The 17,023-nt window shown below is 41.6% G+C and overlaps 1 protein-coding gene across 4 annotated transcripts in view; it reads left to right on the top strand.

Moving 5' to 3' along the window:
• lrmp (lymphoid-restricted membrane protein) overlaps positions 1-17,023 on the top strand; it is a 146,269-nt gene that overhangs the window by 38,528 nt on the left and 90,718 nt on the right. For all 4 annotated transcript variants that reach the window (XM_068058877.1, XM_068058876.1, XM_068058878.1 and 1 more), the window contains exons 15-18: positions 6,321-6,422; positions 12,729-12,892; positions 15,483-15,588; positions 16,037-16,199. In XM_068058877.1, the coding sequence (XP_067914978.1) occupies positions 6,321-6,422; positions 12,729-12,892; positions 15,483-15,588; positions 16,037-16,199 (535 nt within the window). The remainder of the gene's footprint in view (positions 1-6,320; positions 6,423-12,728; positions 12,893-15,482; positions 15,589-16,036; positions 16,200-17,023) is intronic.

The following is a 17,023-nucleotide window of genomic DNA, read 5'->3' as shown; positions in this document are numbered from 1 at the left end:
CCCGGCCAGGTCCTCTGTTCAACATTTCATCTGAAAGAGTTCCTTCCGACATGCAGCATTTCCTCAGTGGAGTATCAGCCTCGAATTTGCCCAGGTCATCGAGTGCGACTTGAGTTCACAACCTTCTGACTGAGCGTTGAGTGCTGCCAACCAGTTAACACCGATACTAAAATGTTGAGCTGAAACTTTGCTCCTTTCTTTAAAAGAGATACCTGGTCCCATGAGCATGACTAAGATCAATGCCTAGCATTCTCCAGGCTCCACGTGTAGTCACTGTTTAGAGAGGCAAACAATTTTGCTTTCTGTTCCATTTTCTCTGCGTCTACCCTATCAAACATTTTCATGATGTTGAAAACCTTTGTCACCTCTGCTTTCCCTTTTCTAAGTTTAAAATAAAAAGCCCCAGCCTTTTTAGATTTGTCCTTAACTAGCCTCTGTACTATTGCAGTAATGTATGTGATACCAGTAAAGAGAAGTCCAATATTTACAACCTCAGGGCAGCAAGGGACATCTGAGAAAGTGATGGTGGGCCTTCTCCTTGAATGACTGCAGACCTTATGGTGAAGGCACTCCCACAATGGTGTAGGATAGAGATTTGCGGGATATTGATCCAGCAACAATGATGGAATGGCAATATATGTCCGAGTCAGGATAATGTATAACTTGTAGGTTATAATGCATCCAAATCATTGCTGCTCCTGTCCTTCTCAGTGATGGTGGTTGTGGGGGTGGAAGATGGTATCACGGTAGCCACACAAAAAGCAAATGAGATGAATGAGAAATTAAACGGTTTCTGACAGGGCTGCTTGAGTGATGGGTATATTCCATATGCCCCATTTCTAAAGTTTTTTGGAAAACACCTTTTGGGAATGCAAGTGCTGTCTGTAGTCACAGGCACCAATAACCCAGGTCCTTCTGATGCAGTAATGTGTTGGTCAGATGTTCCCGAATTAAATTCAATTTAAGTGAAGCTAATAAATGTCCAACCTGAACGACTGAAGTCGGGAGACTACTGTGATATCTTCCAATTGTTAATTTTTTCATTGTACACAACAAAATTTCGATTAGTCTTGCCTTACCCCTCTCGTCTTGAAGGCGATGACTGTATCTGGGGTATAGCTCTATAGTTGACATATTGTGTTTGGAGCTTGCCCAAAGATTGGCAGCAACACAAGTTAAGTACTGCAGTTGCTGGGAATCTGAAATAAACAGAGAATTCTGGAAGCAGTCAGCAGGTCAGGCAACATCTGTGAATAGAGATAACGTTTCCGATCTCTAACCTTGCAGCAAAGCTGGAAAAAAATTAGAAATTTAACAATTTATAAGCAAGTGCAGAGACGAAGTGTTCTTTCCTTCCCACCCCTCCCCCCCCCCCCCCCCCCCCCCAAACCTGACCTTTCCCTGGTGAGTTCCACATTCTCACCACTCCTAAAGAAATTTCTCCTGAATTCCTTATTGGATTTATGGGTGCCTTTTATATTTATGGGCTCCAGGTTTGGATACTTTCACAAATGGAAGCATTTTCTCTGCTTCTACCCTATCGTACCTTTTCATAATGTTAAAGATCTCAGTCACCTCAGTCTTTTCTAGATTTAAAAAAAAAAGCCCCAGCCTGTTTAGATTTGACCTAAACTGGCCTCTGTACACAAATTTACAGCAGTGGTCATTCAATAATAGTTGGGAGCAGGAAACCCGGTTCAGATCCCCTTGCTAATCACTGAAACAAGCTCGCCACTCCCATTTTTTTTGAATTTATATTTAGAGATACAGCACTGAAACAGGCCCTTCAGCCCACCGAGTCCGTGCCGACCATTAACCACCCATTTATACTAATCCTACACTAATCCCATATTCCTACCACATCCCCACCTGTCCCTATAGTCCCCTACTACCTACTTATACTAGGGGCAATTTATAATGGCCAATTTACCTATCAACCTGCAAGTCTTTTGGCTGTGGGAGGAAACCGGAGCACCCGGAGAAAACCCACGCGATCACAGGGAGAACTTGCAAACTCCACACAGGCAGGACCCAGAATTGAACCCAGGTTGCTGGAGCTGTGAGGCTGCGGTGCTAACCACTGCGCCACTGTGCCGCCCATGCTCTGTTGAGACCAGTTTACTCAGTATGGAGCAGAGATCAAACCTGCAACTTCCTTCTGTATGGCTCAATGCAACATCATATGCATTTAAACAATTACTTCTGGAAGGAGCTTTTAAATTGTTCATGTAAAATATTTTTCACAAAGTGCAATACACTCATCCAGTCAAACAGTTAGGGAACAGCGCTCAAAATAATGTGTAGAATCATAGAAAGAATAATAGAAATTTACAGCATGGGAGGAGGCCATTTGGCCCATGTCTGTGCCAGCCGACAAGTAGGCATCCAGCCTAATCCCACTTTCCAGCTCTTGGTACCGCACTTCTAGTGCATATCCAAATACTTTTCAAATGTTGAGGGTTTCTGCCTGTACCACCCTTTCAGGCAGTGAGTTCCATATCCCCACCACCCTCTGGAATCCCCTGTAAATGTTCTACCTCTTGCCCTAAATCTATGCCCCGTGGTAATGGATCCTTCAATCAAGGGGAAAAGAGATGAGGTCCTGGAGGTGGAGTTTAGGGAGGTGGAAAGAGATTAGCAAGCAGGATCTCAAATGTAGTAATTTCTGGATTACTCCAAGGCCACGTGCTAGTGAGTTTAGAAATGGGAGAATACACCAGATGAATGCGTGGCTCGTGAGATGGTGCAGGAGGGAGGGCTTCAGACTTCTGGGACATTGGGATCGGCCAAGGCAATTTGTGATTTAGTCAATGTTGCAGCTTAAACTTAAGTAGGACAAAAGCAGTCAGCCTAAACTAGATCAGGGCATGTGTAGCACTAATGTCAGAAAATTCTTTGGGCAAAGAGAAATCGACCCCTGGAATGGATTTCTGAGAGCAGTATTCGAGATACAAGTCCTGGAATTATTAAAACAATTGTCTGGTGACTGTCCAAGATTGTCGGGTCTTTTGAATGCATGGTTTTCAACATCCAGCTTGTAATCTTGTGGTATCGTTATAATTCCTCTGTCCGTTTGTGTCTCTCAATTTTTTACTCTAGCAGTCGAAGGCTAAAGCAATGCAAGGTAAACATTTAACTATAAAAATCTCATAGTAGAGTACTCCAAATTGCATTTAAGTATTCCAAAGTCTCCTTTAGTGTAGCTGCCTTTCTAGTGTTCACTTGTGATAATATCATTATCTGTGCTTTAGTACTTGCTACAGTTGGCTATGGGAACAGACTCAACTATTCTGGCTGACCTTTCACCTTCTACCCTTCAACTTGAGCTCATCCAAGACTCTGATGCCTGCCTCCTAACACTCTGCAAATCCTATTCACCCATTGCTGATGCAGATTGACTGTCGTGTTCCAATCCCTCCATAGCCTCATCCCTTCATGGCCTCGCCCCTCCCTATCTGTCATCTCCTCCAGCTGTACAACCCTCTGATATCTACACTTCTCCAATTCTGGCCTCTTGTGAAACACCAATTTCCTTTGCTGCACAATTTGCGACTGCACCTTCAGCTGTCTAGACCCCAAGCTCTGTAATTCCCTCTGCCCCTCTAAAGCACTCTCCTCCTTTAAGGTGGTCCTTAAAAATCTAAGATTTTGGTCATCTATTCTACGATCAACATCCTGGGGGTTACCATTGACTAGAAACTGAACTGGAGTAGCCATATAAATACCATGGCTTCAAGAACAGGTCAGAGGCGAGGCAAGCAACTCACCACCTGACTCCCCAAAGCCTGTCCACCATCTACAAGGCACAAGTCAGGAGTGTGATGGAATACTCTCCACTTGCCTGGATGGGTGCAGCTCCAACAACATTCAAGAAGCCCAACACCATCCAGAACAAAGCAACCCACTTGACTGGCACCCCATCTACGAACATTCACATAGGAATACATGATTAATGGGAAAATACTGAAGTTTAGAGGAAGTGAAGGTTCTTGGAGTGAATGTCCATAGATCCCTGAAGGTAGCAGGACAGGTTGATGAGGTTAAGAAGGCATATGGAATCCTTTTCCTTTATTTGCCGAGGTATACAATACAAAAGCAGGGAGGTTATGCTGGAACTGTATAACACATTGCTTAGGCCACAACTTGAGTACTGTTTGCAGTTCTGGTCACCTCATTACAGAAAGGATGTAATTGCGTGAGAGAGGGTACAGAGGAGATTTCCGAGGATATTGCCAGGACGGGAAAAATGCCGCTGAGGAAAGATTGGATAGGCTGGAGTTCTTCTCCTTGGAATAGAGAAGGCTGAGGGGCGATCTGATTGAATTATACAAAATTTTGAGGGGCTTGGATAGAGTGGAGGTGAAGGGTCTATTCACCTTAGCAGAAAGGTTAGTGACTAGGGGGCATAGATTTAAAGTGATTAGTATAAAAAAATTAGAGGGAAGATGAGGAAAATCTTTTTCACCCAGAGGTGGGTGATGGTCTGGAACTCATTGCCTTTTTTTTATTCATTCATGGGATGTGGGCATCGCTGGCCAGGCCAGCATTTATTGTCTGAAAGGGTAGTTGAGGCAGAGATCCTCAACTCATTCAAAAGGAGTCTGGATATGCACCTCAAGTGCCAGAAGCTACAGGGCTACGGACCAAATGCTGGAAGGTGGGATTAGAATAGGTGGATCATTTTTGTCTGGCACAGACACGATGGGCCACGTGGCCTCTTTCTGTGCCTTAAACTTTCTATGATTCTATGATGCACTCCCTCCACCACTGACACACAGTGGCAGCAGTGTGTACATCTGCAAGATGCACTGCAGCAATGCACCAAGGCTCTTTTAGACAGCACCTTCCAAATGCGTGACCTCTACCACCTAGAAGGACAAGGCCAGCAGAAGCACGGGAACACCACCACCTGCAAGTTCCCCTCCAAGTCACACACCATCCTGACTTGGAACTATATCACCATGCCTTCACTGTCGCTGGGTCAAAATCCTGGAACTCCCTTCCTGATAGCACTGTGGGTGTACCTACCCCACATGGATTGCAGCGGTTCAAGAAGGCGACTCACCACCACCTTCTCGAGGGCAATTAGGGATGGGCAATAAATACTGTCCTAGCCAATGACACGCTCATCCCATGAAAGAATAATAAAAAAAAACTCTTGTGTGATTTGGTGTCAAATTCTGTCTGATAACTCTCCTGTGAAATGCCTTGGGATACTTTCCTATTTTATAGGTGCTACATAAATGCATGTTAGCGGGTGATTTTATGCAGGAACGAGGGTTCATGCTACCTGTGTACCTTGATGTTCTGAGCTGTTTGTGGGATCGGCACGAGTTAAAATGGCTTTCTGCTGAGCATGGGATACGTTTTATAAGCAGACCTAAAGCAAGGATGTCTTCTCAAATAAAGGAACTGATAAAATTTATGAAATTCACAAATCCCATGTCTTTGGCACAGTGGCGCAGTGTTTAGCACCGCAGCCTCACAGCTCCAGGGACCCGGGTTCGATTCTGGGTACTGCCTGTGCGGAGTTTGCAAGTTCTCCCTGTGTCTGCGTGGGTTTTCTCCGGGTGCTCCGGTTTCCTCCCACATCCAAAGACTTGCAGGTGATGGGTAAATTGGCCATTATAAATTGCCCCTAGTGTAGGTAGGGAATATGGGATTACTGTAGGGTTAGCATAAATGGGTGGTTGTTGGTCGGCACGGACTCGGTGGGCCGAAGGGCCTGTTTCAGTGCTGTATCTCTAAGTAAAAAAAATAAGATGTTAACCTGATAAACTAGTGTTTATAATAAAATTGTGGGAAGAGCTTGTGGCCAATATAACCATGGTAACAGAATGATTCTAAGAGATTGACCAGAGTTTTTTGCTGGCTCCATGATGTTCTGATGTCACTTTTATGTATCATTCAGTATCGAGATCAGAGATGATCAGAAGTAGTTTGAGTTCTGAGTGACCATTCTGTGTTGTACACATACTGGAATTGTGAAGTGTGATTGAACTGAGCACACGTACAGGATTGTGTGATGTGTCTCATTGAAGACCCGGTTCTGCATTGTTATTACAACATATGTCTTTACTCTGATATTTAAGGTAACAATATGAATTAGAACAAGAAAGCAGCCTGACAGTTTACAGGTTCATGTGAATGGCCTCTGCAATCTATATCTATTTCCAGGAATGATCTCTGCTTTTACATTGCGATAAAATAAATGTGAATGTAATGCCAGCTGTTTCTCCCATTTGGGGGCAGAAAGACCACTAAATTCCAAAGTGTTAGTGACCGCCTTTTAAATATATAAATGTCTAAACACTTTGCAGACAAAGGAGCTCTCTGACGAAATTGAGGCACTGGTGCTGTGGTTGAAGCAAATAGGTGAACTGAAAATAAACTGCAAAGAACTGAATGAAACTAAGCTTGAGGTAAGTCTCAAAGTTTGCTTGGGGCTCCTTTTGCAAAGGAGATTTTCAGTCTTTGATGTGGTGGGGAGTATTACGTATTTGTGGTTTTTTTAAAATTTTGAAGCAAATTGTGTTTAACCAGCTCTGTCTCCGATTGTACGGATAAGACTGTTATGATCTCCAAGGCCTGGTCCAATCGCTTACATTATAATCATGTTTGATTCAAATTCATTGTTCATTTGAGATGTTCGTGTCAGTCCCTGTTTTTAAAGTTTGGATTTCTGCACGTGTACTTGATGTTGAGAATTATTTTTGTAATGAGCCTTGCTTTTGTTAATGCATGAAGTGTACATTCAATTCTGGTCTCCACTGGTTCATTATAGGTTTAACCCTCTTGGAATTTAGCTCAGGAATTTGGGAATACTGCAGTTCTTGTTATTTTGTAACACGAATGTTAATTGCCCTTAAGGGAGGGCTGGCAACAGTTGCATTAATTGGTGGAAACTGAGAACTTGCCCAGCAAGCATTCCCGAGTGTGACCTACTCAAAAGTTACACCCAGCAGGAGTCGACATTTCTAAGAGGAAGGAGACTGGAGATGGGAAGAGGTGTTTAATAATTTTTGGACTTCACTATAGTTTTAATACGGTATTGTCTATATATTGGTCTGCTGTGGTGCCTTGCCGATATTATATTGGGTGTATTTTAATCATTATGGTGGGGTACATACAATGAAAAGCACAGTCACTTCAGATATCGATTTGACTGACTCCACTTTTCTTTTTGCCCTAACAAGTGAAGATCATCCCAGCATTTTGATGGGAGATGCCTAGATCCCAGTTGTTGGGTTACAAAGGGAGTTCTCTGCACCAGTGTCTTGCTCAGCCTGAGACTTCTTGTTTCATGGTCCGGTGGACAATGGCATAGTATGTCGGTACAGGTGTCTCATTTGCAAGTGCATTTGAATAAACTTTACATTGTCAAAGGTCCATCGTTTGTAGCCTGTGGTTAGGTGATGCTTCTGTAGTGACTATAAATATAACTTCATTGCAGAAGTGTTTCCTCCCACTCCCACATTGATTTAGAAGCCGGATTCAGTGGGTGTGTGTTATAGGCGGGCTAGAAAATCCCCTTTACATAGCCAGTGGGAGGACTGGGTAATTTAAGCAAATTGAGGTCAGGTTGCATAAGAGTGGCTTGTATTCCCTTGAGTTTAGAAGGTCGAGGGATGATCTGATCGAGGTTTCTAAAATAATAAAAGAATTTGATAGGGTAGTTAAGAAAAACTATTTCCTCTATTGGAGGAATCCAGAACATAGGGGAAGAAACTTAAAATTAGAGCTAGGCTTATTTAAGAATGAAATTAGAAAGTACAATTTCACGGTAGTGGAACTCTCTTCCCAAAAGGCTGTCATTACTGGGGGTGTTCAATTGAAATTTTCAAAACTGAGGTCGATAGATATATTTTTTTGGTAACGATATGAAACAAAGGCAGGAAAATAGAGTTGAGATGCAAATCAGACCATTTCTGAATGAATAGTGGAACAGGCTTGAGCTGAATGTCCAACTGCTGTTCCTGTGAAACACCTTGGTCTCTAATGTTTCCAGAGGACAGACTCTCATCCAAATCTAGCAGTACTTGTTAGCTGGCCAGCATTCCTGCTCCTCCTAACCCACAGGAATTGTTGGAAATGTTAAGCTTACTTTGTTCTCTTTGACTCATTCTTGACTCTCACCAGTTCATTGGCAGGTCAGACACTATGCATTATATGAGTAAAAATCACATTGGTGTCTCAATGACATCATCAGACCCTGACACTTAAATACTAATAAAACTCTTGCCTGCCTGCGGTGGTACACCTCCTGTGATCTTAGACAGAGGGGTTAAAATGGTGGCGGGTACAAACCGCTTGCCCACCCCATTCTCGTCTGGCGAGCAGGGTTAATAACAGATTTAATGTTTGAATATTGCTGAAAATAGACATTTTGTCAAAATTTTTCATCTTTCACTTGTCAAGACAATTCACAAGTATACCAATGTAAGGGAAAGCAACAAATTTATACTCTTCTAATATAGTATAAATTTATTACTTTTCCTTACATTGGTATTCTTGCGAAGTGTCCTGATGAGTGCAAGATGAAAAGCTTCGACAAAATATCTCTATTTTCAGCAATACTCATGTCCTGTACTAGCAAACGACGGTTTAAAATTTATCGATTTTCAGTTTGAAAATGTGGCAGCTCTCCAGATCTCTACTGCCCTTTTGAAGCGGGGACTGATAGTCTCGTTATCTGGCATCAAATTGCTAGTGTTTACACCATGTGATGTAGAAAGTCAAGTGCAATCTGTGTACATACTGTGGTGCAGTTCAGATCCTTCAAGCAGCTTGTCCGACTGCATTCACAATAAGCTGGCTCAGCACAGCTCTCTGCTCTGATTAGTTTTTAAATAGAAGACCATTCTGAACACTTAATTTCGAATGTTTTTTTGCCTTGAAATGAAAATTGGATATATAAATTTGCAGAGCTATGGGGTAAGAGCAGGCGGGTTGGGACTAATTGTATAGCCCTTTCAAAAAGCCGGTACAGACATGACGAGCCTCTTGTGACTCTGATTTCTGTAAAGGGTGGGCAGTTCATCAAAGATATCAATTCAGTATTCAACTATATGGTTCACATTTTGGTTTTAAGAAGTTTTTTAAAATTGAACTTTTCAAAATAAACTTGTAGGGGAATCCCTTTTGGAAATGAATTCAGTTCTTTTGTAGACTTTCAAACAAATGAATTAGAGTCTTGTTCCTCAGATTGTTCTATTATGGGAATAACCTAATGAACCACTCCACAAACTTTTGCTTTACCCACCCTGGTTCTCCCTATTGATTTGTTAACTTTTATTTTAACGTTGTTAAATATTCTATTCTAACTTTTTTTTAAAAACCTGTTTAATGCTTTCTAAGTTTACAATTTGTAACCAGCGTTCTCAGTGCTCCACCCTTTCATTGCAGACCTCGTTCAGGTTCCTGTACGTTAATGAAGGTGGATTCACATCTTGGGGTAGATTCTGAACTCACCGGATTTTCTTTCTGTTTGAGTTTCATGAGAATTGCAGCCCAGATGATCAGGCCAAATATCTACCTGCTTAGCTCCAGTGTCTGTATGTATTCAGTTCCACTGGATCTGCATCCAGCGCCTGACCTGATGCCAGAGGAAAGAGTAGTGAGACACTTTGGAGGGAGTAGTTTCATGGTCGTTCACTTCAGATTTCATTCACCCGAGTCGGACTCCACAAGTTTTAGAATGGATGCCAAACTGCTTCACGCAGATTGTGCGGTGTGGAGCTGATACTTAGAACAAGCTTGCATTTATATAGCACCTTTTCACAACCTCTGGACATGCCAAAGTAGTACTCTTGAAACGTGGTCAGTTTTTAATGTAGGGGAACATGACTATTTGCACATAGCAAGATCCCGCTAGGTGTTGACATAACAAGCAGATCGTCTGTTTTTAATGATGTTGGTTGAAGGGTAAATATTGGCCCAGGACAGCAGGTCGAACTGCCCTGCTCTTCCAATAGGCTGGGACCTTTTATTTCCACCTGATGGGGCAGATGGGGGCTTTGGTTTAAGATGGCACTTGGAAGTGTCAACTTAGATCTTGTGTTCAAGTCTCTAGAGTGGGTCTTGAAACCATGATCTTTTGCCTTCAAGGCCAGAGTGTTGCCAACATGACTGATCAGTGTTTAGCTTGAACATATGGCTCCATTATTCACAAGGAACATTTTGTTTTACTTTGGAGCTGTGTTCTTTCCTAACTGAGGGTCTGTGGCCTCTACCAGCTGTTAGGAGCACCAGCCTGAGCAGTGAAGTCTTGGCCCTCCTTTTTGCTTGTCAAAAACGAACGGTTTTCTCCCTTTTTAATTTCAATCCCTGTTGGTGGATGTGACCATTCCCCATTCTTCAATTCCTCTTTTTTTTTACCCTTTTCCATTGATGTAGGGATTCTGCATCGTCTTGACTCCTGATTCAAACTAAAGCTAATACCTCTTGACAACTTCAATCATCTTCCTGCAGAAGGACAGCCCAGATGCTGAGGAGGAGGAGTCATCTACAGGAGCAATATTTTTGAACATGACACTCTTTGTATTTGCTGAGAATAGGGTTATGGGGAAAGAGCAGTGGGTGTGGAGCTAATTGGTTAGCTCAGTCAAAGCACTTGCACAAGGGGCCAAACAGCCGCCTCCTGTGCTGTATGATTCTATGAACTGGAAGAAGCTGGGAAATCTGAATTCAGTTTAATTATTCAACTTGAGGCTTCTCATTTAATTCTTAATTGATACATCAGTGAGTTAGCAATTGAAGACATAACAGTTTTATGCAATGTTCTTAACCTGTAGCTACATTTATCTTTATTTTAACCATTTCTCCCAAACTCCTTCCCCTTTTCACTAGTGAAGTGAATCATATTCACTGGGCAGTTTTTCTGCAAACCAGCAATCTGAAGAATCAATGTTTTTAACTCCCCTTGTTTAAAATCTGATGCTCATAGTAAGGTAGGTCTGTAAGACTGTTCCCATGGGAAGGGAGAGGAGTGGGGGCTGGGGGACACTATTGGCTCCTCTTCCCGTTCTCCTCCACCCCTCCTTCACCACCACCCCCCCTTCATGCCCCCCCCCCTCCTCTCCTTCCCCCCCCCCCCCCCCCCAACGCGCGCGCACAAAATTCATTCCTACTTTTCTACCAGTCAGTTACCAAAATAGCATTCATATGAAACTCTGTTTAACCCTTTCTCTTTGCCATATTTGTTGTGGTTTTGCTGTTTTCATCAACAGTCTAATAAGGAAGTTGATTTTTTTTTTAAGGGGAAGTAACTAGTATGATTTCTCAATACTAGCATCAGACAGAAATGGAATGCATTTCTTTGCACAATTTTTAATTGCTCTACTTAATGCATCACATTTTATTCCGAATCAATGTATCAATGAGCGTGCAGTATTTGAATCTTCCTAATCTGTAACTACAATTCTTATTTTTACCTTTTTCCCTTTCACTTCCCCCTCTTTAGTCATTGGCTTGAAGTCCTAAATATAAGTGAAACCAACTTATTTGTCTCTAACTTTTTCTAACCTCATTCTCTTGCGTTTTTGTGTTGCACACACTAGGCTAAGGAGCAGAGGCCTGTTGACACCAGGCTTTTAGGGCCTACACTTGGGGCTCCCAGTAAAGCTCCGCCAAAGCACCAGCCAACAGCTGGAAGAGTTTTGTATATCAATGCAATTTGCTTGATCACTGTTGTATTGTGTAAACTTTCAACAGGCCTACTTATGCATTTTATTCCATGTGGTGTTTTAATGGATCAGATGGGGTTGGTTGTGGAGTGGGGACTGCGAGTGTGTTTGGTGCCCAGACTCCCAGGAATTCTTTGCCCAGCGTTGCTCTGTTTGCAGGCTGACAAACTCCCTCCCAGGCCTCTGGCATGCTGATCTGGCCAACGGGAACTTCATGGGTGGCACAAGGTGAATCTTTGTACCTCACCTGCTTAAATAATCACCCAAAACAATGTCAGGAATTTCTTTCATGTGTAGAGAGCAGCAGGTCTAATATAATGTTATATCACCATCCACTTCCTGTCCCTCTCTACCCAAACCTCTTTCTAATTGACTTGAATATCCCTACTTCTACTTGCAACACCACCTGTTGAATAAATTCAGCAAAAGATACAAGGTAAAAAAGGTGCTTTCATCTGCAATACTATGCTACATCTTTTAGTTATTTATATCTTTTTTTTTCCTCAAATCTATACTCTTGCTAATTTCAGTTGTGGGAGGTGGTGTTGGTGGAAGGAAGAGAGAGAAGGTGAGAATGCACAATAGGTTCTCTCAGCTTAAAACTAAAATTAACCACAGTTTCTTTTTAAACAGTGGGTGGAAAATAGGGAATAATGAATCTGCTGCCATGTTTCACACCTTAATGGAGAAGTGAAAACGAGAGGGTGTAAAATGTTGGCTCAAATGTTCATCCCGGTTGCCTGTTTTTCTCCCAGCGATGAAAGTTAGCATTGACCTGTGCTGAGTTCAATCCTGTTGCATGCAGTAGTTTGGAAGGAACAGATTGCCTTTAATTGAGTTAACTCTAGCAACCTCCCAGATCTCGGCATTGCTCCAATTCTGGCCTCTTGAGCGTCCCCAATTTCCATCACCTCTGCCACTGGCAACCGTGCATTCACCTTTTCTACTTGCACTCTTTGATTTGGCCTCCTCATTTCCTAGTAACAACACCCTCTGAACGGTCAGCTTGCCTTTTTATTTTCTTTATCTCTCGCATTGTTTTAGCATATGAAGGACAATCTGCAGCAAAGAAGACTGCTATGGCACCAGAACATCTGTGACTTGGAGGAACAGAGGTTGGCTGCAGACCGGGAGTACGTAAGGTTGGCGAGCAACTTTCGGAGAAGCAAAACTGAGCAGCTGCACCTGAAGAAGAAAGAAGCCACCACGTGTGTATAGTGAAATAGGAAATAATCCATTGGTTTTGAGTGGATGACTTGCGGGGTGATTAAGGTTTTGCCTTCTGGCACTTGGAGGGTTAAATTATGTGGCCCGGTTGCGTAGGTTTGTATTTCCTTGAGATTAGAAGATTGAGGGGTGATCTAAATGATTAAAGGATTTCATAGGGTAGATAGAGAGAAATTATTTCCGCTGGTGAGGGAGTCCAGAACAAGGAAGCATAACATTAGAATTAGGTTGTTCAGGGGTGATGTCGGAGAATGCTTCTTCACAGAAAGGCAATGTAAATTGGGAACTGTCTTCCCCCAAATGCCTGTGGATGTTGGGGGTTAATTGAGCATCTTAAAACTGAGATTGACAGATCTTTAAGGTGAGGGTGTTGAGGGATATGGAACCAAACTAGGTAAGATGCAACTTCAATTAGATCATACATACATACGAATTAGGAGCAGGAGTAGGCTGCTCGGCCCCTTGAGCCTGCTCTGCCATACAATAAGATCATGGCTATTCAGATTGTAACCTTGATTCCACATTCCCGCCTACCCCCGATAACCTTTCACCCCTTGCTTATCAAGAATCTATCTACCTTAAAAATTATTTAAAGACTGTTTCCACTACCGTTTGAGTAAGAGTTCCAAAGACTCACGACCCTCCGAGAGAAAAATGTTCTTCTCATCTCGGTCTTAAATGGGTGACCCCTTATTTTTAAATAGTGACCCCTAGTTCTAGATTTTCCCACAAGAGAAAAACATCCTTTCTACATTCACCCTGTCAAGACCCCTCAGGGTCTTGTATGTTTCAATCAAGTTACCTCTTAATCTTCTGAACTCCAGAAGATACAAGCCTAGCCTGTCCAACCAAAACTCATAAGGCAACCCACCCATTACAGATATTAGTCGAGTAAACCTTCTCTGAACTGCTTCCAATGCATTTAAACCCTTCCTTAAATAAGGAGACCAAAGCTGTCCACCATACTCCAGATGTGGTCTCACCAGTGCCCTGTATAATTGAAGCATAACCTCTCTACTTTTGTAGAGTTTTTCCGCAATAACTTTTGTGGCACCTTATCAAATGCCTTCTGGAAAGCTAAGTAAAGTACATCCACTGGTTCCCCTTTATCCACAGCACATGTTACTACTTCAAAGAACTCCAATAAATTGGTTAGACATGATTTCCCTTTCACAAAACCATATTGACTCCTCCTGATTACCTTGATTTTTTTTTTCTAAGTGCCGTGCTATAACATCTTTAAACATAGCTTCTAGCATTTTCCCTATGACCGATGTTAAGCTAACTGGCCTGTAGTTTCCTGCTTTCTATCTCCCTCCCTTTTTGAATAAAGGAGTTACATTGGCTATTTTCCAATCTAATGGAACCTTTCCCAAGTCTAGAGAATTTTGGAAAATTAAAACCAATGCATCAACTATCTCACTTTCCACTTCTTTTAGGACCCTAGGATGAAGTCCATCAGGACATGGGGACCTGTCAGCCCACAGCTCCAACAATTTGCTCAGTACCACTTCTCTGGTGATTGTAATTTTGTTGAGATTCCCCTGCCCCCCCCACTTCCATTTCCTGACTTGCAGCTGATACTGGGATGTTACTTGTATCCTCAATAGTGAATACCTGTTCAATTCATCTGCCATCTCCTCCTTTATTTTCCTTTATTAATTCCCCAGACTCACTTTGCTAACTCTTTTCTTTTTAATATATCTATAGAAACTCTTACTATCTGTTTTTATATTTCTAGCTGGCTTTCTCTCATGCTCTATTTTTTCCCTCCTTATCAATCCTTTAGTCATTCTTTGCTGTTTTTTATATTCTATCCAATCTTCTGACCTGCCACCCATCTTTGCGCAAGTATATCTTAACAGGCCCAAGGGTCTGAATGACATACCTCTGTTCCTTTTGTTCCCAGTGTTGGTATCAAGTACTCCCAGTCAGTCCAAAGTTCATGCAGGGTAATGATCCACTACAAATCCCCAAGAATGCATCTTAGCTACTTGCACACCACACGTGCACTTTTAATGCCAGCCACTAATACCAGGTCCATTAGTTTAGTGCCAATGGACCTGGTGTTAGCTTGAGAGCAAATGAAACTTTCAATATTTTATCTAAATCAGTGTATTCATTGTCCAATAGTAATAAATCACATTAACAATCCAATGGGGAGTTTTTCATTGTGTTATGTGAATTGAAATTTAGAAAAAAATTCAGTAGTGGTTCCAAACTTCTGCCAGTCTAAGCATTAACACAACTCTAACAAAGGAGATATAAAGAAAAGATAGTGAGTGCTGTGTGAGTTGCTAAAGCAGTGGGATTTTGTTAACTAGCTTGTCCGTGACATACATGGAAGCATAGAAACTTCAAATGAGCACTTGTCCCTAAGTGCTGTTTAGCTTGTTATTTTAATGTTTTGGAGGGCAGGGGAGGAGCTAATCTTTGAGTTTTGATGTTTGTAAGTCTGCAGTGACATGACTGGTTTAGGAGGATCCTAATACATGGAAATTGCTACCCGTTAAGCAGGTGTGTACTGTTTAAATGTCACTGTGAACTTGTGGCTTTCTGTTGGTTTAACAGGCTGCACGAGCTCGACGCACAGAAACAGCTAACGGAGAAAGCAGCAGCTGCCTCCAGGCTTCAGCTGCACCAAGTTTGCCAACAGCTCGAAGATCTGCAAAAAGAGGCAAGTTTGTGGATCTCCAAAGTACCTGTAATGGTTGCGTGCCTTTTTTGTTTTGAGTTTTTAAAGTGATGCTATCTGGATTGTTTCAGAATTCTTTCACTGAACTATTTTGAAGTTTTATTAAATTCAGTATCAAAGGAAGTAAGTGAGCTTGTGTGGGTTGATGGTGTGGGCGGTTGCTTGTACGTTTAAGGCAGTTTGTGTATTTTTATCAATTTTAACCATTAGTTTATTTTAGCTAACTGATCTTAAAAATATAGTGACAATTTAAGTAGTACAAATGGAACTGTATCAAAACCTAGTTACACTCGTAAGCAGCCATAATCTGTGGGTATGATGTATGTGTATATATGTAGTGTGTGCATATATAATATATACACACATACACATGTATAATTATTTTACCTAATGAGCATGCACTGAACCAGTTTTTCATGCTGTTATTCAGGTCTGTAACAAGGACGCTGCATTAAACTCAGTCAGAAAAGGGACAGAAGTGCTACAGCGTGAACTGGAGGAAGCAGTCATTGAGAGGCAGAATCTCCTGTCAATAAATCAAGTTCTATTGGGCACCACTGAAACACTTGAACAAAAACTAAACCAACAGCAATGTAAGTAAGCTTTCCACAGCCTGTGGTTTGAACAAAAAGTGTTTCTAATTGTTCTTTGTTTCTGAACATGCAGAAAGATTAATGTTACTGAACAGGAAAAGCAGAGTTTCTTTGCAGCATATTTATGACTAGGTTGGCATTTCAATAATGTTTTGTAATTTATCGCTTGGGAAATAGGTTTAAAGCGATTGTATGATATTCTAAGGCTCTCTAAAGGGTGAGCATTTGAATCTTAGAGGAGATTAGGAGCTTCTAAGAATGTAAATTTGTCTTCAGTTAATGGGAATTAAAACCAATAGTGTACAAGTGTAGTGTGTAAACCAATTGTGTATAGGTGCAGTGTGTAAATCATAAATTTTACATAATAGTTGAACGTTACTGTAAAGTTAAGCAAGATTCATGTGCACAGGTGATTATTTTGTAAAATTGATTTGTTTAATTTTCCCTGGAAACAAAATGTGAAATAATATGTAAATCATTGAATATTAACTCTGCTTTGCATTTATATAGTACCAGTCATGTTTTCAGGGTGCCCCAAAATGCTTCACAGCCAATGAATGACTTTTGGAATGTTGCAGGCACTTGTACTTGTTTTGTTGGCAAACACGACAAACCATTTGTGCATAGCAAGGTCCCACTAACAGCAGTGACATAAATCTATTCCTGATGGTATTGGTTGAGAGTTAAATATTAGCCAGGACACCAGGAGAGCTCCCCTGTTCTTAGCAATAAGATCTTTCCATCCACCTGAGAAGGCAGATGAAGCCTTTTGTTTTACTTTTCCCAATATATACTTCTGTAAATCATATGAAAAAATGAAAAAT

Source organism: Heterodontus francisci, chromosome 27, assembly GCF_036365525.1.
Source record: "Heterodontus francisci isolate sHetFra1 chromosome 27, sHetFra1.hap1, whole genome shotgun sequence".
Classification (NCBI taxonomy): Eukaryota; Metazoa; Chordata; class Chondrichthyes; order Heterodontiformes; family Heterodontidae; genus Heterodontus; species Heterodontus francisci.
The sequence above is the reverse complement of the archived record's forward strand: the minus strand, read 5'-3'. Positions and strand labels throughout refer to the sequence as shown.